This window comes from Odocoileus virginianus, chromosome 30 (assembly GCF_023699985.2).
Source record: "Odocoileus virginianus isolate 20LAN1187 ecotype Illinois chromosome 30, Ovbor_1.2, whole genome shotgun sequence".
Lineage (NCBI taxonomy): Eukaryota > Metazoa > Chordata > Mammalia > Artiodactyla > Cervidae > Odocoileus > Odocoileus virginianus.
Window position 1 is genome coordinate 28678161 of NC_069703.1, and position 23916 is coordinate 28702076.

A 23916-nucleotide genomic window follows, 5' to 3' on the forward strand; every position below is an offset into this window, starting at 1 on the left:
TGCCAGTGTGTGCTTCCCTGCAGTGGGCTCCTAGGAGCCCCCGGGGTAAGAAGGTCCAGCAGAGAGGAGCTGTGTTTGCTCTCCCTCCCAAAATCTCCGGAGTCAGCACTGTGGGGGAGAGGAAAGAGCATGGGGTTAGACCCACTGACTTCGCGCTGTGTGCCCTCGGGCAAGCCACTGCACCTCTGTGACGTCTCGGTCTCCTCCCCTTCACAGAAGAGTTTAAAGGGGACAGAGGATGGAACAAGAAAATGGGAGGCTAACAGCCAGCAGTGTGGAAGGCCACCAGCGTGGGCTGCCCGCGAGGTGTGGGCACTGGGACCCCCCAAGGGAGACCTGGTGCAGATGGGCCTGGGAAGACAGGCAAGAAGGGGGTAGCACAGACGCTGGAGCTCAGAGCAGGGTCTGAGCACAGACCTCAACGCTGTGAGCAACATCCTGGAAGTAAGGGCTCTGTGGGGACAGGCAGGACTAGAAGTGGGCTGGAAAGACCATGAGCCTGTCAGGACCTGGGTTCAGTCGCTAAGTGGTGCCCAGCTCTGTGCGACCCCATGGACTACAGCACGTCAGGCTCCCCTGTCCTTCACTGTCTCCCAGAGCTTGCTCACATTCCTGTCCATTGAGTCAGTGATGCCATCCAACCATCCCAATGTCTGCCACACCCTTCTCCTTTTGCCTTCAATCCTTCCCAGCATCAGGGTCTTTTCCAGTGAGTCAGCTATTCACACCAGGTGGCCAAAGTATTGGAGCTTCAGCTTCAGCATCAGTCCTTCCAATGAATATTCAGGGTTGATTTCCTTTAGGATGGACTAGTTCTCCTTGCAGTCTAAGGGACTCTCAAGAGTCTCCTCCAGCACCACAGTTCAAAAGCATCAATCCTTCAATACTCAGCCTTCTTTATGGTCCAGCTCTCATATCTGTACACGACTACTGGAGAAACCATAGCTTTGACTATATTGACCTTTGTCAGCAAAGTATATCTCTTCTTTTTAATATGCTGTCTAGGTTTGTCATGGCAAGGCTGTGATCCATGAAGGGGCTGGGCCTGGGTAGGGATTCAGCAAATCTGGAGATTCTGGACAGGTTGACACAGACCTGAGCCACTCTGGGGAAGCTGGGGGCCCGGTCCATCCCCTTACTGGCAGAGGTCGGTCAGCCCTCCTCAGGCTGGGCCAGGGACACCACAGGGAAACTGCCCTTCTCCTCCAAACCTCACACCCCTCCTCATCCCAGACCCTAGGGATTGACCCAAGTCTTGGACCGTAGCTCTCAGGCCTGGCCCAGGTCGCAGCCTTGCTTGCATCATCCCCAGGTATCAGAGCCTGAAGGACACATTGGCAGCCCCTAGTAGTTTCTCAGGTGTAAAACCCAGGCTTTGACGAAGATAAAACTACCATTCAGTGAGCTTCCCAGGTAGCACAGTGGTAAAGAATCCACCTGCCGAGCAAGAGATGTGGGTTTGATCCCTGGGTCAGGAAAATCCCCTAGAGGAGGAAATGGCTACCCACTCCAGTGTTCTTGCTTGGGAAATCCCATGGACAGAGGAGTCTGATGGGCTACAGGCCATAGGGTCACAAAGAGGTAGACACAACTGAGCACCACCACCATCCATCCCCTCCTACCGGTGGGGAAACACAGAACCATCAGCTGTAGGCCTGCTGCTTTTCTTTGTGGGAATTTACTTTTTTCCAAATGTAAAATCACAAAATTAAACATGCTTTTTCAGATAAAACATTCCTTCCTCTACCCTAGAGATTCAGACCTGCCTGCCTCCCCCTTTTGAAATGGATCCAGTGCCTTCAAGAATGCAGGGAAGTTGAGGCCCACTGAGAGGATGGACATCTAACCTACTGTTAGAAAAGACAGGACACATCACTGTTTAGTTTCAAACCTGCTTTCCTCTATGGTCTCATCTCCATTCCATGTGGAGAAGGCACCCAAGCTTCTCAGACTGAAGGGGCAGTACGTGGGTTTCTGCCATTTTACCCACGAACAAGCTGAGGCCAGAGTGCCTCATCCGAGACTTCAGGACTGTCAGGAAAACAAATACATTCTGCCCACAAGTCAAGTAACTGATGACTCCCAATGCTACTGTGGGCTGCGTAGTGGGGATGGCACAGCCTCAGCCTGGTTGGGTGATGGGTCGAGGCCAGACTTTAGGAGTTTAAGGCCTCTAAGGCAGGGCCAGGGGGCACAAGGGCTTCCCAGGTGGCACAGAGGTAAAGAATCCTCTTGTCAATGCAGGAGACGGGAGTTCAATCCCAGGGTCGGGAAGATCCCCTGGACAAGGGCATGGCAACTCACTCGTGTATTCTTGCCTGGAGAATCCCAAAGACAGAGGAGCCTGGTGGGCTACAGTCATGGGCTCGCAAAGGGTCAGACACGGCCTAGTGACCAAACAGCAGGGGACACAAAACCCGACTGCCGCTCGTTTCCAAGTCGACTGTACCACCTTGCAGCTTCCAGGCCCTGAGCTTAGTCGAGGCTTAGTCTTCAATTTCCCGTTTTGGCATAAGGAGCTAATAATCCCTGTTTGGGATTATTACTGTCCGGAACAGTAAACGCAACCCCGTGGGAAAAGCCCTCCGTCCAGTGTAGCTCCCGGATCAGAGCCCGCCTCACGCCCCCTGCGACCAGCCCCGCCCCGGGCCCAGGGCGCGCCCCCGACGCGGGACTACGCGAGGACGCGGGCGGGTCGGGCGCAGGCCCCTCTCCACCCCGCCTCTGGCCCCGCCCTCCGACCCGCCATTGCCCCGCCCACCTCTGGTCCCGCCTTGACCCCGCCCTCCGGCCCGGCCCGCTCGGTTTGCGCCGCAGCGGCGTTGGCGCGCGAAGGTAGGAAGCCGGCGGCGCGCGCTGCCGTGGGCCAGGGGCTCGGGCGCGCGCGGCGGGCGGCGGCCGCGGGTGGGGCGGCTCGCGGGCACGCGCGGAGGCGGGGAGGCGGGCGCGCGCGGAGGCGGGCCGGAGCCGCGGTCCCGGGGCCTAGGGGCCTCAGGGCGGGTGCCGCCCCTCGCGCTGCCCGCGGCCGCGGCCTCTGCGGACGTCCTGCCCGCCGTCCGGCTCCAAACCCCGCCCGATTCCCGCGGCCTAGGGTGGGCGGGAGGAGGCGGGTGCTCGCCTGGGCCTGCAGACGGACCGCCTCTCCGTCGGGGCGTCGCCTCGCGCGCGGCTGGGCTGGCCTTTCCCAACTCCGCCACCGGCAGGCATCCCTTCTGGCGCTTCCGGTGGGCCAGGCGCTGGCCCTGCCCCCCGTGCTGGGGATTTTGTTTCAGTGCAGCCTACGAAGTCTCAAGAAGCCCCCTTTTGCCCGTGAGGAGACTGAGGCCCAGCGCGGTCCACTGAGTTCCCCAAGATGGCAAACCCTGCAGGGATTTGGGCCCTCCTGGGGCCTCTCACCGTGGGGCGTGAGACCCCCATCTCTGGGGTTGCCCTTGTGAGCCGGCTCCCTTGTGATTTTTATGCAAACACGAGAGTACGGCACTCTGAGCCAGTGTCTGCCTTCTTGGGGGCCAGTCTCCCCAGCTCCCTCTGGGACCTCCACTTATCCAGGGGATTGGGAGACGGTTGGAGGGAAGCGACGGTAGGGTACCATCTGTTCTCATCTGAGATTTCCTGTTTTCCTTAGCTAAGCTCACAGCAGGTGTTTACCAACCAAATCCTGTGGCCCTATCGGAGCGGAGGCTAAGGCCAGGGCAGGCTCCTCAGGAAGGACCTCAGGAGTCAGAAACCTTGGATCTTGGAGGTTTCTTTGACTCCTCACCGTCTTTCTCTCAAGCCCTGGGTCAGCCCTTGGGGACTAGGTACCCCCTCCCACCCGGGACTCCGCTGTGGGGGACTTGGCGAGGTTTTTAACTTTGGGTTCCTGAGATGTAGCCGGTGTCGGATATGTGTTCCCTGGGTCCTTGTGGGATCCTCTGGAGAATACACAGGCCAAGACTTGCCCTATGTGACCCCCAACAAACCCAGGGAAATTTTCTTTTCCTTTCTGTTTTTTTCTTTTTCGTTTAGTTTTCTAAGTACTTGTCTCCTAGCATTCCTTCACTCACTCAACAACTGGTTATGGTATTTGGGGCCTTAAGCTCTGCAGAGACAGCGGTAAGCAAGGCCGACTTGGTTCCTGCCCTTGGAGCAGAACGACAGCATACCTGTAGGGAAAAAAAAAAAACAGTGAACCGTCACTGGCAGGAACTGCTATGGCTGGAATGATCAGGGTTCACACTCTCATAACGTGACATTTTTGGCCGAGGTCTGGTTGAGAAGCAGGAGTCAGCCCTGAAAGGAAAGGGGAAGAGCATTCCAGGCAGAGAAGGTGACAGGTGCAAAGGCCCTGAGGTGCAGCGTGCTTGGTGTGTTTGGGAATCAGGAAGGCCAGCAATGCTGGAGAGGAGTGCCCTGGGGAGAGGAGAGATGAGGTGGAGAGGTGGACCAGGGCTGGATCGATCGGGCCTTGTGGGCGTGGTAGGACTTTGAATTTTATTCTGAGTGTGATAGTAGCTGGAGTGGGGGTTGAACAGAAGAGGGATGTGTGAGAACAGACTGGGGTGGGGGACGATAGGAAGTAGGGACCCCCATGAGGAGCCATCTCAGCAGGCTGGGCAAGAGGTGGCAGTGGCTTATGTAACACACATCAGAAAGCTTGGGTGGTGACTGGCAGGCAGTAAGGACTACATAATGGTAGCCATCGTGTGATTGTTTAAAACCGGAACTAGGCACATGTGGGTCTCAGCTGTGGCTTCAGCTCTCCGTGGCTGGATGTGGTGTTGCTCAGTCGCTCAGTCGTGTCCCACGCTTTGCAGCCCCAGGGACTATAGCACGCCAGGGCCCCCTGTGCCTCACCGTCTCCTGGGGTTTGCTCAAGCTCATGTCCATTGAATTGGTGATGCCATCCAGCCATCTCATCCTCTGTCACCTTCTTCTCCTTCTGACCTCAGTCTTTCCCAGCATCAGGGTCTTTTTCCAATGAGTTGGCTGTTCTCATCAGGTGGCCAAAGTATTGGAGCTTCAGCTTCAGGATTAGTCCTTCCAATGAATATTCAGGGTTGATTTCCTTTAGGATGGACTGGTTTGATCTCCTTGTTGTCCAAGGGACTCTCAAGAGTCTTCTCCAACACCACAGTTCGAAAGCATCAATTCTTCAGTGCTCAGCTTTCTTTATGGTTCAACTCTCACATCTGTGCATGACTGCTGGAAAGACCTGACTAGACTGACCTTTGTCGGCAAAGTGATGTCTCTGCTTCTTAATATGCTGTCTAGGTTGATCATAACTTTCCTTCCGAGAAGCAGTTGTCTTCTAACTTCATGGCTGCAGTCACCATCTGCAGTGATTTTAGAGCCAAGAAGAGGAAATCTGTCACTGCTTTCACCTTTTCCTCTTTATTTGCCATGAAGTGATGGGATCAGATGACATGATCTTAGTTTTTTTAATATTGAGTTTTAAGCCAGCTTTTTCACTCTCCTCTTTCACCCTCATCTAGAGGCTCTTTAGTTCCTCTTCGCTTTCTGCTGTTAGAGTGGTATCATCTGCATATCTGAGGTTGTTGATGTTTCTGTCAACAGTCTTGATTGCAGTTTATAACTCATCCATAACTGGATGACTGAGCAAATAATTTTTGGGGAGGAGAGGAAAGGAAAGATTTATTACTTGGGATTGTTCCTAAAATAGTGTTTCTGAGCAAATCATTTAACTCCACCCAGGCTTATTGTTGTAATCTGTAAAGTGGGTAGAACAGTAGTAGCATCCTGGGGCTGTCAAGAAGGTTTAACAGATAAGGTACAGGTGCAGAATTTGGGGCACAGGGTCTGGCTCATGGTAGGTTCAGTATTTTTATTATAATTTCTAGTCAGCAACTGAAGAATAAAGGGATAATGGGTAAGAGCAGCTGGTACATTTGAGATACATGAGTAGACTTTGAGGGACTTTTTGGCTAGTGCCTGCAGCCGGACCTGGCAAACGGCAGCTTTGCAGGGTGGGCAGAGGGCTAAGCAAGAGTGGGGCGGGAATGAGTGCAAAGGGTGTCTTCTCTGTATTTATTCACCTGAAACAGCTGAGGGCCTACAGTGCGCCTGGCAGGGTTCCAGACTGGGTCCTGGGGGGAGCTGGTAACGCTAATGATGACAGCACCAAGAGCCAGCACGAAGGACTTCCCTGACCTTCCGGTGGTTGGGACTGTGCACTTCCACTGCAGGGGGCAGGCATTCCATCCCTGGTGGGTGCACTAAGATCCCTCATGCTGGCAACCACAGAACAAAAAAACAAAAGACCAGCGGCATTCACCAGGTAACGGTGGGGAGTCGTTAAGGCAACTGGCTGATGTGATGGGCTTCCCTTGCGGCTCAGCTGGTAGAGAATCCGCCTGCAATGCAGGAGACCCCGGTTTGATTTCTGGGTCGGGAAGATCCCGTGGAGAAGGGGTAGGCTACCCACTCCAGTACTCCTGGGCTTCCCTGCTGGCTCAGACAGTAAAGAATCCACCTGCAATGTGGGAGACCCTGGTTTGATCCCTGGGTTGGGAGGAAGCCCCTGGAGGAGGGCATGGCAACCCGCTCCAGTGTTCTTGCCTAGAGAATCCCTTGGACAGAGGAGCCTGGCGGGCTACAGTCCACGGGGTCGCCTAGTCGGACACGACTGAGAGACTAAGCACAGCACAGCTGATGTGATAGTGAAATCCTGAAATCTCGGTGGCATAGCACAACAGAAGTTTATTTCTCATTCATGAGAAGTCCTGTTAAGTGGCTTTCTATATGGTGACCCACAGACCCAGACCCCTTCCAGCTTGTGGCTCTAGCATTCTCTAGGAACCCAACGATATTTCCTTCCAGCTGGGGGACAGGGAAGGAGAGAAGTCCTCGTGGGAGGTTTTTATGGGCCAGGTCTGAAGTGGCACACTTTAGTTCTGTCTTAATTCTGCTGTTGTTATTCAGTTGCTCAGTCGTGTCTGACTCTTTGTGACCCCATGGGCTGCAGCACGCCAGGCTTCCCTGTCCTTCATTATCTCCCGGAGCTTGCTCAAACTCATGTCCATCGAATAGGTGATGCCATCCGAGCATCTCATCCTCTGTCGTCCCCTTCTCCTCCTGCCTTCAATCATTCCCAACATCAGGAGTCTTTTCTAATGAGTTGGCTCTTTGCATCAGGTGGCCAAAGTATTGGAGCATCAGCTTCAGCATCAGTCCTTCCAATAAATATTCAGGGTTGCTTTCCTTTAGGATTGCCTGGTTTGATCTTGCAGTCCAAGGGACTCTCAAGAGTCTTCTCCAACACCACAGTTCTAAAGCATCAATAATTCTGCTAGTGAGAACTAGATTACATGGCAAGGGAGTCTGGGAAATAACTTCTGGCCATTTCCCATAGAAGAACTAGAAATGTTTTTTGGTGAACACACAGCAGTTCCTGTCACACCATATCCCGGTACACAGCTAAGCATGGATCATCTTATTTAAACCTCATGGTAAAAGCAGGCACTGTTATTGTCCCATTTTACAGATAAAGAAACTGAGGCTCAGAGAGGCAGTCATTGGCCCGGGCTGATGGGAAGGCACAGCCAAACCCTGGCGGTCAGAGGCTGAAGCTACACTACCCGGACCTTCCTGGGTAATTGTTGCTTGAGAACTGGGTGGACGCTCCAAACGTTAGAAAGTGCACATACACACAGGGTTTAGATGTGGTTTCTTGGGCTCTGATAGAACCCAGAAGGGCTGACGGGGAGAACTCTGTGGGCAGGGCCAAGGGTTCTGGCATCTGACGCCCTAGGGCCCTGGCTGGGGAATAACTTAGTTCAGCTCACCAGGCGAGTCTGGGCCCCCTCTCTGCCCATCTGGGCGAGCTGGGCTGCGGAGCTCGGCCACAGAGCTTGTGGCCCCTCTCTGCTCTGGCTGTGGGTGTGCAGCCTGTCGGGGGAGTTCTTGAAGGCTGTGTCTGGAGGTGGAAAGATGGAGCCCCAGGTTTTTGTGGCGAGAGCTCCCTGCCTCTGAGTCTAGTTTTGCCTGAATCTGGCCTTGGTTGTCACGGCAACATTGAGGCACTTATTGTTTTGGTCCTGTGTGGTGGTTCCTGGTTTTCCATTCCTGATTTTCCATTTCCAGAGCAGATTTCCTAGTTGGGGGCAAGGGTTTCAGGCTCAGCTTGGACTGTTGTGCAGTTATACGGCACCTGCTGCATTCCTGGGTCTGACCTAGACAAGGTTGGTAGAGCCTTGGAGTGCAAATGCCCCTGCCTTGCCCTCAGGCCCTCTGGGAGGCTGCCTGGCTTAAGTGGAGAGTTTAGGGCTGCTTCCCCTTCCCTGCAGCAAGGCAGTTTGGATTAGGTGAGAGCCCCCAGCTCTCTGCACCTGCTTTTCTCATCAGGAAATGGGTTGAGGTGAGAATTCAAAGTGATCACACAAATGTGACACAGCGTTAAGAGTAGAGAGCACCCAGAGGCCAGGGGTCAAGAGTCAGCAGGAGCCCAGACGGGCGATGCCAGCGACGGCGGGAACAGCAGCCGCCTTGCATTGGCTGCTCGTGACGTGCCAGCCGTGGTCAGACCCTTACGCAGTGCAACCCATGTAATGCTCACGGTGACTCTGGTCGGAGCCGTCAGTTTCGCTAGAGAACTGAGCCTCGGTAACTCGCTGGTCACACGGCCGACAAGGGGCAGAGCGGGACTCCGCCGTCGCCCTGATTCCGGAGCTGAGCCTACCCGCTGCACCGCACAGCCTCCTTGCCCCAGGGGAGGAGCAGTGGGAGGCTGGGGTGGAGCTCGGAGCCCCAGCGCCCGGGTACAGCGACCCGATGGGTCGGATTTTCAAATGAAGGAAACCAGTTCACACGTTCACTCTAAGCCCGGCGCTCAGTCACATGCCCTTTGCCCCCAGACGACGCCCCGAGACGGGTGCCAGTGTTTGCACCTTGTGCGGGGAGACTGAGGCTCAGAGAGGCGGAGCCGCTTCCCCTGGGAGGGAGGGGTGGCGGGAGTTGGGGAAGTGGGATTCGGTTCGGTGCTGCGCTGGGGTCATCGGAGTGCCTTGTAAGCAAGCACATTTTCAGCAAAGCGTGTGACCCCTTTTCTGGGTCAGTAAAGATGATCTCGAAGACTGGCCTTTCCCGCCACCTGGATGTGTGTGTGGACCCAGCAGCTGGAGAGGGTGTGCACGCGTGTGTTTTGGGGAGGGTCTTCTCCGCCACGCCCTCCCCCTCCCCACCCTTCCCTCCGTTTCCCACTCCTTCCTCCCCTTCTCCTCCACCTCCTCCCCTCGCCCCTTCACCCCTTCTCCTCCTCTGTCCTCCTCCACCAGGCTCCCCTCCCCCACCCTCCTTTCCCCTCCCCGGCCCCGCCCACCCCGTGATCACGTGGGGCCCGCCGGATTTAAGCCTAATCTGCCCGACGCTCAGCCGGCGGTCTGGCTGTGGGGGAGTCTGGGTTGGACTCTGGGACCCTAGCAGAGGCCTGCAGAGGGTGCCCAGGGCCGACCCCCATGAGCTTGGGGCTGGAGCAGTCGTTGGAGGTGGTTATCCAGGTGGGTCCGGGGCTGTGCCCCGTGCAGGGCAGGGGAGCGGAGCCTCGCAGGAGAGGGTGAAGGACGGCGCGTCTCGGGGTGCCGGCGTGGGTACGCCGGGGGGCCCCCGCTTGCAGCTGTCGCCCAGGGTGGGGGCGGAGGGGTTCTGGGGTTCAGTTCCGGGCCTCTGTCCAGGGCCCCTCGAGTGAAGGGGAGTCCCCACTTCCAGGTTTTAGGGTTGGGGTAATCCCTGCTAGCACTGTGGGGTCCTCATCCCTCTCGGGCGGGAGCTGGGCGGGAGCCCCCGGCACCCCGCCTGCGGGAGGCGGGGTCTGAGGGGCCCCCGGGGGCCTCCTTCCCAGGGCAAGGCGCGCAGCATGGCTTTGTGCCAATCTGACACCCAAGCTTCCTTCCAGGTGGGGGTGTCCTGAGCGCCTCCTAGGCACCCATGTCTCGGGTGGAAGCACTTTGTTTCTTTGCCACCCACACCAGGGAGCCCCGGGTCTCAGACCCTCCCACTTTCCCCGCAGACTCTGGAGAGGAGCCTCCTGGGGTCGGGCCAGGAGGCGGGCCTGAACGGGAGGGGCCCGGCCCAGGACTCGCGGCCCAGGGGCCTGCCTGCCCGCATCAGGGAGATAGTCACCCGCAGCCTCTCCCAGGCTGAGAGTGCAGGTACCGCTGTGAGGCAGGCACAGACCCCAGATGGAGGGTCCCATTTTACAGATGAGAAAATGGAGGCTCGGAGGTGGCATTTGCCTAGACTTGTCTCCATGTGCTGCTGTGAGAAGGCGGGGCTGAGCATCCCCTCCTTGCTTGCAGGCAGCCTGCTGCGAAGACTTAAACCCCAAACACCACGTTCTCTCCCAGGGAAGGGGTGAGCTGGGTGAATCCAAGACAACAGGGAGAAGGCAGCTCAGCTTAGCTCAGGGCTCTGTAGATGACCTGGATTGGCAGTGCCCGTTCTCCGCCTGGGCAGGAATGCTCATGGGCCCCCATGCCCCTGGAGGGCGGCCCCCACAACTTCCTGTGTGCTTTGAGAGTCTGGGAAAGGCCCCCCTCAGCTGCAGCTCCCAGCGGGGACCCAGTCTGTCTTCTTGCCTCCAGGGATGGGTGGGGCACCTGTTGGGGGAGGCTGTCCCTCTGGACACAGGTGGAGGCCAGTCGTGTGCCCGCTGTCCTTCTGCAGGCCCGGCCCCCGAGATGGCCTCCATGCTGTCGCTGCAGGAGGAGAACCAGCTGCTGCAGCAGGAGCTGTCCCGTGTGGAGGACTTGCTGGCCCAGAGCCGGGCCGAGCGCGACGAGCTGGCCATCAAGTACAGCGCAGTCAGCGAGAGGGTGAGTGCGCGGGGCGCGGGGCTCTGGATGGGGAAGGTGGGCCCCGGAGTCAGGCGGCCTGTGTTCAAGTTGCAGCTTGGCCCCCTCGAGTGGCCTTGAACACGTCCCTCCACTCTGCACGCCTGCTGCCCTCAGTGGCGACAGTGACGACATGGACCTTCAAGGAATGGATGGGACGAGGGAATGAAGCTCCAGGAGCCTGGGTGTTTCATCCCCAGCTGTCCCCAGCATGCTTGGGGGTGGGGGAGGTGGAGAACAGGACCCCTGAGAGTCCCCCACCAGTCCTTGAATCTCTGGGCATCGCCCTGTGCCCCCATGTACCTGGGCCTTGGGGTCCACCCAGCAGGCTGGGGTGGGCACAGACCTGCCCCGCTCTCCCAGATGAGGCTCCGCCAAGGAAGGAAGGGGTAGCCGGGCCTGTGTCCAAGTCCAGACAGGGTTTGTGTCCGGGGGCCTGTGCCGCGGGGCCGGGGCAGGAGGTCGGTATGCTGGGCGCAGGTTGTTCTTAGTGTGTTGTCTCCTTTAGGCCGCCAGGCTCGGGGCAGGCGACCCTGGGGCGTTGATGGTGGCTGCAAGTTGGTGAGAGAGCTGCATGAGGGAGGGAGCGTGTGTGCCCGCGGGAGGGGTTGTGTGGGTGGTAATGCAATAACACTTAATAGTATCTGTTAGTTTTTGAGGCCCTGCTGTGTGCCAAGAGTGTGCTGGGAGATTTACATTTAAGATACCAAGGTTGGGACCGTTAAGATGCTCATATAATAGAGGAGCTCACCGAGGCTCAGAGTCACACAGCCCAGGGCTCTCCGTTGTGGCTTTGTTTCCTGGGGATGGGAAGAGGCAACTGGGCTGGGGGTTCCAGGGGGCAGTTGGTCCTGGGAAAACGGGAAGGACCTCAGACGTGACCCCCTGATACTGCAAGTGGAAGGCTGAAGCCTGCAGATTGAAGCTGGCTCAGGGTCCCCTGAGCAGGACTGGCAGAGCCAGGGTTGCCCAGGACGCACTGAGCCGGGTCTGTCTACACGAGGGCTTGTAACCCCTCGGAGGGAGGAGTGAGCTGTGTCTCCCTGTGGGTGTGGGCTGTGCCCGTGTCCTGGCATCTGCCCGCCGGGACAAGCTCCCAACTTGTTGGGACTTGCAGAGAAGCAGGGCAGGGGGCCCTGCAGTGGCCCCCGGTGCTGGGCACAGGGCGGGGCTCGTTTTCCCAGGGTTTGCAGGGGGTGTGGGGGGCAGGCTGGACTAATGCGCATTGTTGGTGGCGGGCCAAGCCAGCCCCTCCCCATTGAGGCTAGTCATCTTGGGGCTCTTGGCACAGTGTCAGGCCGGGCGGGTGGGGGGTGCTGCCTCTTAAATGCCAGTTTCTAACCGACAGTGGGGCTAGCACAGCCCCCCCCCCCCCCAGCTGAGAGAGGAAGGGAAGAAGAGGTGGAGGGGGCCACTCCTTTTCCTGGGAGGACGCAGCTGGGGGGCTGTGTTAGTCTAGAAAGTTCCCGCCTGTGGCTGGGATAGCGTGCGGAGGGAGCCTGGCATGAGACTGTCCCCTGTCTTCGATGGTGTGCCTGGGCCCCACGTGGTTAGATGAGGATGACTTTGAGGCCTGTCCTGGGGGTGGGTCCCCAAGGAACATCAGAGCCTAGAGATCACCTCATCAGAGGTGGGGAGACAGGCCCAGGGAGGGCATCGCGGGGCCAAGGCCGCTGGTAGAGCTGGGCTGAGCCGCTGGTCTGGACACCGTGGCCCTGGGGCATCATCCCTTTCTGCTGCCCACGTGGCCCTGGGCGGCAGGAGGCGGGGCCTGCAGCCCTGCAGCCACAGCGGCGCACATGGCCTGGTTTGAGGTTGTTTGGACCCCTTTAGCCCCACAGCACCTCGAGGAGGGGTAGAGCTGAGGTCGTGGTCTGTATCCTGCAGCTGCGTGTGGGGAGGCTGAGGCGGTGACCCCCTGGGTCAGAGGGGGGACCTCGGGCCCCTGTGAGGCCCCCGCTCTCCCGTCCCTGAGGAGCAGGTGTCGGGCCAGCCCCGCTCGCGCAGTGTCCATGGTAACCTGGACCCGGTGAGCGGAGCAGCGGGCAGTGGGGCGGGGGTTGCTAGGGGAGACAGTAAACTTCTTTCATCCTTGGCTTGGGAGCAGCCTCCTTCCATTTTGACTTATGAGTGAAATTGAAAGGCTGTTTTGTGAGGAGCAGAGTCTGTGGAAAGGGGTGGGGTGTGCCCGGAGGGGCAGGGGTCTGGCTGTGAGCCCTGGGAAGCAGCGGAGCACTGGCAGTGGCAGGAACCCCTCTAGACCTGAGAGACGAACAGTGCCTGGTTCACACAGCTCTGCGAGGCACACACCGCAGCCACAGCAGACCCTTTCTACATGCACATGTGTGCAAGTTGCTTCAGTCGTGTCTGACGCTTGGTGACCCTGTGGACCGTAGGCCACCAGGCTCCTCTGTCCGTGGAGTCTCCAGGCAAGAATACTGGAGGGGGTTACCCTGCCCTCCTCCAGGGGATCTTTCCAACCCAGGGATCGAACCCAGGTCTCTTACATCTCCTGCACTGATAGGTGGGTTCTTTACCACTAGTGCCATCTGGGAAGCCCTTCTATATGCACACACCAACACAACCCACCAAGAGGATACACTCGGATTCACAGAAGCTGCACCAGACACCACACCATCCCACCGCACGCATAGCCACACACCATGTGTGTGGCGTATCTGGTGTGCCCACACTGCAGATAGCCCAACACTGGCTGGTCATCTACAGCCAGACATAGGTGTGCACAGATGCACGCAGACCCACCCTCTACAACTGTGCACGCAGGCGTACAAATGCATGGACACATGGGCACACACGCAGAGGTACCCATCTACTTCACCACAGTGTGTGCCTTGGACCATAGATGCCAGCTCACCCAGGTCCCCATGAAGGCCCAGACACAGACACACAGGGTCACACTTGGAGACAAACGACAAAACACACCCCACCCACATCCAGGACGCACCTGCATTGGTGTGTGACACACGCAGCATCTCGGGCCGCGGCCAGCACGCAGGCGCTCTGCCCTTCACCTGACTTGGGTAGACTCCACGCAGATACTGGCCACAGGCTTGCTGCCCACCCTCCAGGCAGAGAGAGACCCCCTGCATGTCGCCTGCTCCCACCCCCTCAGACCGAGTCCCCCAAATGAGCTACAGCATGGAGCTGCAGCTGCCATGAGGCCTCCACGGGCACAGTCACCCAGTCCCAGCGCTGTCCCCGGGGTGGGGGTAGAGACGAGCTTGTTCTCAGCTTGGTGGCTCCCTGAGCCTCTCCTGGCGCGCTGCTTAACCCCAGCCTGGAGGGCCGGCCTGGCCTGGGCCCCTGGTCCACGTGGGTGACGGTAGTCGTCCTTGCCGTGGGCTTCCCCAGGACCTGACGTGGGTGGCCGTGTGAACGGATGCCCCGCCCTGCCTCTCGCAGGCTCTGGGCTCGGCCCTGCGCTGTCGGTCCACTCTGGGCACCGTCCTCCTCTGAGCCCTGCTATCCTCGGCTACCTCCTCCCTCCTCCTTTCTAGGACGGCTGGAGGAGGCTGGGGGCCCCCTGGGACCAGCAGGTGCCTGGAGGAGAGGGTTTGGGCTAGTGGAGGCGGTCAGAGCCGGCAGGCGTCCTGCTGCTGACCCCAGGGTCGGGTGATGAAGGGGCTGCAGGCTGCCTGGGCGTGGGGGACAGGGTGGAGTGGGGTTACCCCCAGTGAGGGAGAGCAGGGAGCTGGGGGCCAGGCTGGGCATGGGGGATGGGGTGGGGTGGAGGTCCCCCCAGTGAGGGGGAGTGGGGAGCCAGGGGCCAGGCTGTGCTGGGAGGGCGTTCATAAGCCACGCCGTGTGTCAGAACAGTTGTGCTCGCCTCTTAGAAACCTGAGCACTGTGTGTGTGGGGAGTGGGAGCCGGGTGAGCCGTCTGTGTCAGCCTGGGGGTGTTTGAGACCACCTGTGTGTGTTGTATGTGCGCATGTCTCTGAGCTCGCATATGTGTATGTGTATTGATGCCTCTGAATGTATTCACGTGTGCTCATGCTGTTGATTCGTTAGCGTGCTATTCTAAGATAGCATATTCACTGTTTTAAGATACAGTGGGGAACAAGATCGAGGTTTCCTGAGGGTTTGGGTGGGGAGACAGGGGCATGGCTCTAATAGCTACCCACGCAGGGCGCTGGGTGATTTGGAGCGTGCCCAGGGCCTTTAAGGTTTGCCCCAGGGGCATCTTTGTGTTTTGCGTGCACACGTGTGTGGGCCCACCTGCATGTGTCCCTGCACACCCTGTCTGTGTGTCTGTGCTTGCCTCCTCTGTGTTTATGCTTGGCCATGCACACGTGCACTGCGTCCTGGGCTTGCCACCTGGGCCTGCAAGGCATTGTGGGTCGGGGTCCTGCCTGGCGCCCCCCACAGAGGCCTGAGGCTGCCTTCTGGGGAGGCACAGGTCTCTCACCAGGGGCCCTTCCCTGCAGCTGGAGCAGGCTGTGCGGCGGGAGTCTGGGGAGCCAGAAGCCCAGGAGCCCAGGGGGCTGGCCCTGCAGAGTGTGGAGCTGCGGCGGCAGCTGCAGGAGGAGCAGACCTCCTACCGGCGCAAGCTGCAGGCCTATCAGGAGGGCCAGCAGCGGCAGGCGCAGCTGGTGCAGCGGCTGCAGGCCAAGGTTGGGCCACTGCCCTGCTCCCTGCACCCTTCTCCCTCCCCCAACCCCAACCACCGCAGCTAACCCACTCTCCGGCCACCCCCAGATTCTCCAGTGCAAGAAGAAGACCTCAGAGACGGAGCAGCAGCTGCTGGAGAGATGCGCGGAGCTGGAGCAGCTGCGGCTTCGGGTGGGCGCCGGGGTGCGGGGGAGTGGGCAGGGCTGGCCCTTCCTGCCCTGCCCAGCCTGACGCCCCCGCTTCCCCACCCCCCAGGACGCAGGGCACAGCCAGGACCTGGAGAGCGCCCTCGTCCGCCTGGAGGAGGAGCAACACAGGTGGGCCCGCGGGGGGTGCGCAGGGGCCGGCGGCCTTCTGCTCAGGCACCCACCGGCTCTCCTCTGCCCCGCTCAGGAGCGCCAGCCTGGCCCAGGTGAACGCGCTGCTCCGGGAACAGCTGGACCAGGCGAGCTCGGCCAACCAGGCCCTGCGGGAAGATATCCGCAAGGTGACCAGCGACTGGGCACGCGGCCGGCAGGAGCTGGAGCAGCGGGAGGCCGCCTGGAGGCGCGAGGGCGAGGTGGGCGAGGGAGCCGTGGGGCCCGGGGGTCCGGCCTGAACCCAGGAAACAGCCTCGCTGGTCTGGCGGGGGAGGAGCCTCGTGCCAGCTGAGCCCTTTGATTCTCCAGCAAGAACACCCGCGTGGGTCATCATGCCCTTCTCCAGGGCATCTTCCCGAGCCAAGGATGGGACCCCGGTCTCCTGCGCTGCAGGCAGATTCTTTATGATCTGACCACCAGGGAAGCCCCATTAGGGAGAAAAATGGTTGTCCTAACAATAGCCTTGATTAGCGCATACTGTGTGAGAGGCGGGCGTCTTCTCTGATCCTCTTAATAACACACATGGATGGTGCTTCCGTCCTCCTAAAGAGAGGTTGAGCTGCTGCCCGGTCATGCGGCAGGCAGCTGGGATGCAGACCGAGGTCTCCGGCATCTTCTGCCCTTTCCCTTGGAGGCTTTGACACCCAGCTCCCTGGGCCAGGGGGAGGCATGGGTGGTGAGCGAGGCAGCTCCGACTCAGCCTTGCGTGTGAGCTGGTGGTGGTCACAGCACGCACGCCCCCAGGGCGGCCCCCGGGACTCTGGGCATGGGTGGGACACGGGCCGGCTGCTCCTGCCCTCAGTTCACTCCTCTGTCTCCTAGTCTTTCAATGCCTACTTCAGCCATGAGCACAGCCGCCTGCTCCTCGTCTGGAGGCAGGTCGTGGGGGCCCGCCGGCTGGTCAACGAGGTGAAGATGGCCACGGAGAGGTGAGGCTGGCGGCGGAGGGGGCGCTGGTGGAGGCGAGGCCGCAGCGGGAACAGCCCTGCTCTTGATCACTCTGCCCCGCTGGGCTTCAGTCCCACCTGACCCGCCTGCTGTGTGCCTGCCCTTCGGAGAGGCAGAGGCACCTAGTGATAATTAACTCTTACCAGATCAGGGCAGTCATTTTGTATTTGCTTAATGTGTTTACTAAACTGACTGTGACTAAATAGTCATATTTTACTAAACTAAAAACTTATTTTTTTTAGTAAATTATCTTTTTTATAGTAGCTTTAATAATTTTTAGTAAAAAACTAATTTTTTTTAGTGTAGTAAACATATTTTACTAAAATAAAAACTATTTTGGTGTTTACTAAATTTACCGTTTCCTAGTCACTACTAGTACCCTGGAGGAGGCCATGGCAATCCACTCCAGTACTCTTGCCTGGAGAATCCCCGAGGACAGAGGAGCCTGGCAGGCTGCAGTCCGTGGGGTCGTAAGAGTCGGACACGACGGAGCGGCTACGCACAGCACAGTCATTACTAGTAACTAGTGAACATTTACTAGGTATTCGCTTCTAGCGAGGCTCCTTGTACCTTTTATTTCATTTCATATCCCCAGTGTTCCTGTGAGGTAGGAACTGTAATAGTCCTCACTTGTCAGGGGAGGACATTGAGGCTCAGAGAGTTAGAGTGACTTTTCACAGATCACAGAGCTGTAGGAAAGAAGCTGGTCAGGGTTTATCGGCCTGTTTTTAGTCCACTAGACTATTCAGTGTCTACTGCGGAGGACCTTGCAACCTTCAGGGAATTCCCTGGCAGTCCAGTGGTTAGGACTCTGTGTTTTCACTGCTGAGGGTCCAGGTTCAATCTCTGGTCAGGGAACTAAGATCCCGCAAGCTGTGTGCAGCCAGAAAATTTAAAAATAAAAACAAAGGACCTTGCAGTCTCTATATTGAGGAAGTGAGTGGTCAGTGACATGAAAGTGGAACAGAAAGGATGTCCCAGATGCTCAGAAGGATGGAAGGGGTTGTGAAAGTAAAAGTTGCTCAGTTGTGTCTGACTCTTTGTCACTCCATGGACTGTATAGTCCATGGAATTCCCCAGGCCAGAATACTGGAGTGGGAAGCCTTTCCCTTCTCCAGGGGGTCTTCGCGACCCCAGGAATCTAACCAGGGTCTCCTGCACTGCAGGTGGATTCTTTACCAACTGAGCTATGAGGGAAGCCCCCAAGGGAAGGGGTTGGGAGGCCGGAAAAATGCTACATAGGGAAGATGGAATTTGCACTGACCCCAAAGATAGGTAGAGTTTTAACTAGCAGAGCTGAGGACCCTCCAGGGAGAGGGAACAGCAGGAGCAAAGGCTTGGAGGTGGGAGAAAGTGGCAGACAGTGGAGCTGAAGCAAAAGGCAAGTGAGTGGGAGGTCAGGTTGGAAAAGAGCCTCACAGGTCCCTTTTGCCCCTGCCCACCTCCACCACACACAGTTTGTGGGATCTTAGTTCCCCAACCAGGGATCAAACCTGTGCTCCCTGCACTGGAAGCATGGAGTCCTAAAACTGGACCACCGAGGAAGTCCCTTCCTACTTGCTCTTTGAGCAGGTGAGGCTGTGGGGAGAGCCCAGAGGCAGGCAGACCAGTCTGTCTCCTTTTGTGCCTTAAGCATTTGTTTAAGTAATGACCTTTCGGTGAGATACCTCATATTCGCTCAGTATCCAGATTTCCAGTTGATTCATCAGTATCACAGATGGTTTTACTTTGGTTTCTGCCTTTAAAATTTTTGAATTGGGATCCACAGATGTTCACAAAGTGTGATTTGTTGATTTGTCTTTTAAGTTGAATATTTTATTTGTTACAGAAACTGTGACAGTTGTCCTCAGAGATTTCCACAGTCTGGATTCTGTGGTGTCCTTTAACACCTTTGTCCCCTGTATTTCTTGTAAATTGGATGTTGGACTTAAGGCTTCATCAGATTCAGGTTCGGGTTGTTGTGTTTTGACACAACCTTTTCATAATGCTGTGTACCCTGCCACCAGGAGCCTCTCTTTTTGTGTGTTGGCAGCCCTTGACACTCAATGCCAAGGTCCAGACATTCTTCAGAGATTGCAAAATCGTGATGGTCTCATTCTGTCACTGCGTCATGTATTAGCTGGAATTCTTCTATAATAAGGCACTTCCTCTCCTTACCATTTGATACCCAGTGGTACAGTTCATTCAGGAAAGGGAAGAATTTAACCTATTTGATATATTTTAAGTATGTATTATTTTAAATTAGCATTTAACATTTTAGCACCTTGCTTTTGAAAAATTCATATAAGCCCAAGGTTCAAATTTCAAAAGATGTACTGCAGAGTCCCTCCCACCTTTGACCCAGACACTGAGGCACATTTGATAAAAGCAAATACAGCAGACTATACATGTCTCCCTCTCCCCTGGCTTCCTCCACTGCTTTTTTGAAAAACAATATTTATTGATTTGTCTTTGGCTGTGCTGGGTCGCAGCTGCCGCGAGGGCTTTTCTCTGCAGCGGGTGGGGGCCACGCCCGCGTTTTGGCGCGTGGGCTTCTCATGTGGTGTCTTTTCTGGTTGCAGAGCATGGGCTCTTGGGCACTTGGGCTTCAGTGGTTGCGGCTCCCAGGCTTAGTTCTTCCACGGCACGTGGGATCTTCCCGGATCAGGGATCGAACCCGTGTCTCCTGCATTGGCAGGTGGATTCTTTACCACTGAGCTACCAGGGAAGCCCCCATTGTCATTATAATTTACACTTGGAAGTCCACCCCCCCCCCCCATCCGACCTCCGTTCTGTGTCCTCTCCGCCAGGGACCTGCTGCAGCTGGGAGGGGAGCTGGCCCGCACCTCGCGAGCCATCCAGGAGGCGGGCCTGGGGCTGAGCGCGGGGCTGCAGCTGGCTGAGAGCCAGGCCGAGGCGGCCCTGGAGAAGCAGGCCCTGCTGGAGGAGCAGCTGCGGAGCAAGCAGCTGCAGGAGCAGGAGCTGGCCCAGCAGCAGCTGCAGAGCAACCTGGACAAGGCCAGCCTCAGTGCCAGGTGGGCTCCCGGAGGCACCGCTTGAGGCCGGCCTCGCTGGAGCGGAAGGCCGGGGGTCTGGGGCAGAGGGGTGTCTGTTCACCAGTGATGGGCCCTTCCCCTGTGTGGGCTTGGCCAGTCTCCCCAGGCCCTCCGTTTGGCAGAGGGGAAGACGGAGGTTCAGAGGGCTCTTGCCCCAGGTTGAATTTCATGTTTGCAGTTCAGCCTCTGCTCCCACTGGTAAAGAACCCATCTGCCAGTGCAGGAGATGTAAGAGAGGCGGGTTCGATCACTGGGTCAGGAAGATGCCCTGACCAGGAAGATCCCTCCTCCTCCTGGAGGAGGGCATGGGACCCACTCCAGTCTTCTTGCCTGGAGAATCCCATGGACAGAGGAGCCTGGCGGGCTACAGTCCACGGGATCGCAAACAGTCAGACATGACTGAGTGGCTTGGCGCCCAGCAGCACTCTACTTCTGAGATCTAGGCGGGTCCCAGAGTGCTTCCCCGTGAGATAAAGTGCCTGGCACCTCATTCTCATTCAAAGATGAGAAGTCTGCAGCCCAGAGAGGAGACGGACTTGCTCCAGGTCACACAGCAAGGGAGGCAAACCCTAGTGTCCCTGCCTCAGGTTTGGGGGAGCTGGGGGTTTGAGGAGAAGCTGGGTGGGTCTCCCGTTCACCTGTGTGGCTCCCCCACCTCCAGAGTGACTGAGTTGGCTCTCACAGTGGAGCGCCTTCAGGACCAGAATCTGGAGAAGGACCAGCTCAACAAAGCCCTCAGTGAGAAGCTTGAGGCCCTGGTGAGATGTGGGGTGGGACGGGAGGGACTGGACACAGGCTGAGGGCTGGGTTGCTTGGGCAGCCCACTCAGAATCAGCATCTCCCCTCATTAACTGAGCACCTAGTGTATGCCAGCTTTAATGTGAGCACCTAGTATGTGCCAGCTGTAGTGGTTAGCACATTCACTTCTTTATCCCATTTCATCCTCTCAGCTGTTCTCTAGCATGATCCCCATTATACAGATGAGAAAGCTGAGGCCCAAGAGAAAATACTTGTCCAGAGTCTCAGAGCCATAATGCTGGCGAGTCAGGACTGGAACTCATGCCTATATGCCCTGCTAGCTCAGGGCTCTTTCTGTTGGAACTCAGCTGCCTCCCACCAGAGGGACCCCCCTCATGGGTACTGCCTGGGTTGGTCATGCTGTGTGAGGTCTAGCCTGGATTCCATGTCCAGCTCTCTTCCAATAGGCTATGTGGCCTGGGGCAGACACTGTACCTGTCGGGGCCTGGTCGGTTCAGTGAGGGCACTGGTGCCGCTGTGGGGTCTCCCAAGCCGTTGGCCTCTGGGCATGGCCTTCGAGGTGCCCTGATAGGTGGTGGTCCGGGTAGGGAGACCGTGGAGTTTCTGACTAGGGCAGAGACCCTGACCACTCTTTCTTTGTCTCCCCAACACCACTCCAGGAATCCCTGCGGCTCCAGGAGCAGGCAGCCCTGGAGACAGAGGAAGGAGAGGGGCTGCAGCAGACCCTGAGGGACATGGCACAGGTTGGAGCCAGGCCAGCACTGGGGGGGGCCTGGGCAGGACCCCGGCAGGTGGTCCTGGACCACCTCATCCCTTGGTGGCCTTGAGCTGAACTGCAAGCTGTTGAGGGCGCTGGAGCCCTCCCTGCTATTTAACACCCCTTCTATTAATAAATAGCTCAGCTCAAACTTTGCCCGAAGAGGAGGTACTGCCTGTTCCCTGCCCATCTGAGAAAGGCTCTGTGGTGTCTTGCCAGTAAATGGAAGGCGTCCCAGTGGGCTGAGGGCTGTGATCAGGAAGCCTTTTGGGAGGAGGCCTAGGGTGTGCTGCGGAGTCTGGGGTGAAGCTGGATGCCAGACTCCAGTGGCCACACTGCGCCCTACTAACCGCGCAGCTCCCCTCTCCCACTCTCTGACCCTCCCCCAGGCCGTCCTGTCGGACACGGACAGCGGCGTCCAGTTAAGTGGCTCTGAGCGCACAGCGGACGCCTCGGATGGCAGCCTGCGGGGGCTCTCGGGGGCCCGGACTCCGTCCCCATCGAGGCGGCCCTCGCCCGGTCGCGGCCGCTCCCCACGCCGAGGCCCGTCCCCCGCCTGCTCCGACTCCTCCACACTGGCCCTCATCCACTCGGCTCTGCACAAGCGCCAGCTGCAGGTCCAGGTGGGACGGGGCTTGAGCGTCCTCCGCTGGGGCTCCAGCCCGGGGGCAGGCCTGGGGCCTCCGTGGGTTGAGCCTGAGCACCCTAGGGAACCTTAGGGAGAGCCAGAGCCTGGGGACTCCGAGGTGGCCGAGCTCTCCGCGTCTGGAGTGGGAGGGGCTTGAGCCGCTGGGGGCGGAGCCTGGGGAGCTAGAGTCCCAGTATGGGAGGGGCTTGAGCTGCTGGGGGCGGAGCCTGGGGCGGAGCTAGAGTCCTGGTGTGGGAGGGGCTTGAGCCGCTGGGGGCGGAGCCTGGGGAGCTAGAGTTCTGGTATGGGGGGGCTTGAGCCGCTGGGGGCGGAGCCTGGGGTGGAGCTAGAGTCCTGGTGTGGGAGGGGCTTGAGCCGCTGGGGGCGGAGCCTGGGGAGCTAGAGTCCTGGTATGGGGGGGGCTTGAGCCGCTGGGGGCGGAGCCTGGGGTGGAGCTAGAGTCCTGGCGTAGAGGGGAAGACGAGGTGCCCACATAGACCAAGCCAGAGAGCCTTGGGTGAGGGCGTCAGACGCGGGGTGGGGAAAGAAGTGTGCTTGGTGTTTGGGAGACTTGGGTAGGAGTTGCCTGGGGCCCCAGGAGGTGGAGGTTCAGAGATCTGGCAGAGGTGTCAGAAGGGTGGGAGGGCCTCGTGCAGGGGAGTGGAAACTGAGTCTATGGGCTTCGCTCCACTTCGCCGCCCAGAGATGGACACAGGTCTGGGTCCCAGCTCAGGCTGGTGTACATCCTGCCGAGAGCAAGGGCTTCCCTGGACTCAGTGATTCTGCCACAGGACATGCGGGGGCGCTATGAGGCCAGCCAGGACTTGCTGGGCACCCTACGGAAGCAGCTTAGTGACAGCGAGGGTGAGCGCCGTGCCCTGGAGGAGCAGCTGCAGCGTCTGCGGGACGAGACCGACGGGGCCGCCCAGGCCCGGGAGGACGCGCAGCGGGAAGCCCAGCGCCTGCGCAGCGCTGTCGACCTCCTGAACAGGTGCCGGGGGCCAGAGGTGGGGTGCCCACCCCTGGGGATGAGTTAGCCTGTGCGTGCTGGATTTGCACTAATATGGTCGTAACTGGCCATGTGTGTCTGTTCAAATATGTCAAGATTTACAAAAGTAAAAATTCAGTCCGGCAGTTGGATTAGCCTTGTTTCAAGGGCTCGTGTGACTATGAAACATTTCCATCAGCCGAGAGCCATATTGGCAGTGTTATTCTAGACTCTGTTTCTTGGGGATTTCAGAGACAAGAAATTATCCATTCTTGGCTGCCTGTTTTTGATTTTTTGTTCTTGTTTTTTTTTTTTCTTTTTAAATGCAACTTCATAATAAAAAGGTTGAAAATGGAGGGAAATAAAAAGGGGAAACCTCTTCACAGTGCCCCCCCCCCCCCATCTTGACCCTGTTAATGTCTTGGCTTTGCTTTCCGTCGTATTTCCTGACAGTTTGCAAACGTCCCCAGTACACCTCCTGTGTGCCAGGCACATTGCAAGTCCTTCATGTGTATAGTCTCAGTCTTCTGTCAAACCTGTGCAGTTCACCATTATCGTCTTGAGTTGAGAGACTTGCCCAAGGCTGCACAGCAGTGTCGCTGGGGTAGGAGATGGGATCCTGGTCCATCTGATAGCAAAACCAGTGCTTTCCATGCCTTTGAAGGAGAAGTGCTTTTATGTAGTTGTATTCTTAGGAAATGCCTCATTTTGCATTCTGTTTTTCTTAATTTCACGTTGTTATGCTTTCATCTGCGTACTGCAAGTCTTCATACCTAGTGTATTTACAGGTTGCCATTTTGAGCAAAGGGGAGTTGACACTGGAGGATATGACAGCCATCAGCCCTAAACCAGAAACTCCAGTCCTAGAAGGAGGCTCTCCCCTCCCGTGCCCTGGCTGCCGCGTGCTGCTGGCCTGGGCAGCAGACCCTGTGGGATCTGTTGGGCCTCCCAGAACTAAAGGGCGTGGGTGCTGTGAGGGGCCCTT

The 23916-nt window shown here is 57.9% G+C and overlaps 1 protein-coding gene across 1 annotated transcript in view; it reads left to right on the forward strand.

The window, feature by feature from the left end:
- The window catches only part of CROCC (ciliary rootlet coiled-coil, rootletin), a 54749-nt gene that overhangs the window by 1686 nt on the left and 29147 nt on the right, over positions 1 to 23916 (forward strand). Inside the window, exons 2-15 of the mRNA XM_070458445.1 lie at positions 2638 to 3309; positions 9522 to 9622; positions 10004 to 10145; positions 10660 to 10808; positions 15274 to 15459; positions 15545 to 15628; positions 15713 to 15774; positions 15851 to 16016; positions 16639 to 16745; positions 19554 to 19778; positions 20461 to 20557; positions 21218 to 21301; positions 21705 to 21938; positions 22735 to 22934. Of these exons, the coding sequence (XP_070314546.1) occupies positions 2638 to 3309; positions 9522 to 9622; positions 10004 to 10145; positions 10660 to 10808; positions 15274 to 15459; positions 15545 to 15628; positions 15713 to 15774; positions 15851 to 16016; positions 16639 to 16745; positions 19554 to 19778; positions 20461 to 20557; positions 21218 to 21301; positions 21705 to 21938; positions 22735 to 22934 (2509 nt within the window). The remainder of the gene's footprint in view (positions 1 to 2637; positions 3310 to 9521; positions 9623 to 10003; positions 10146 to 10659; positions 10809 to 15273; positions 15460 to 15544; positions 15629 to 15712; positions 15775 to 15850; positions 16017 to 16638; positions 16746 to 19553; positions 19779 to 20460; positions 20558 to 21217; positions 21302 to 21704; positions 21939 to 22734; positions 22935 to 23916) is intronic.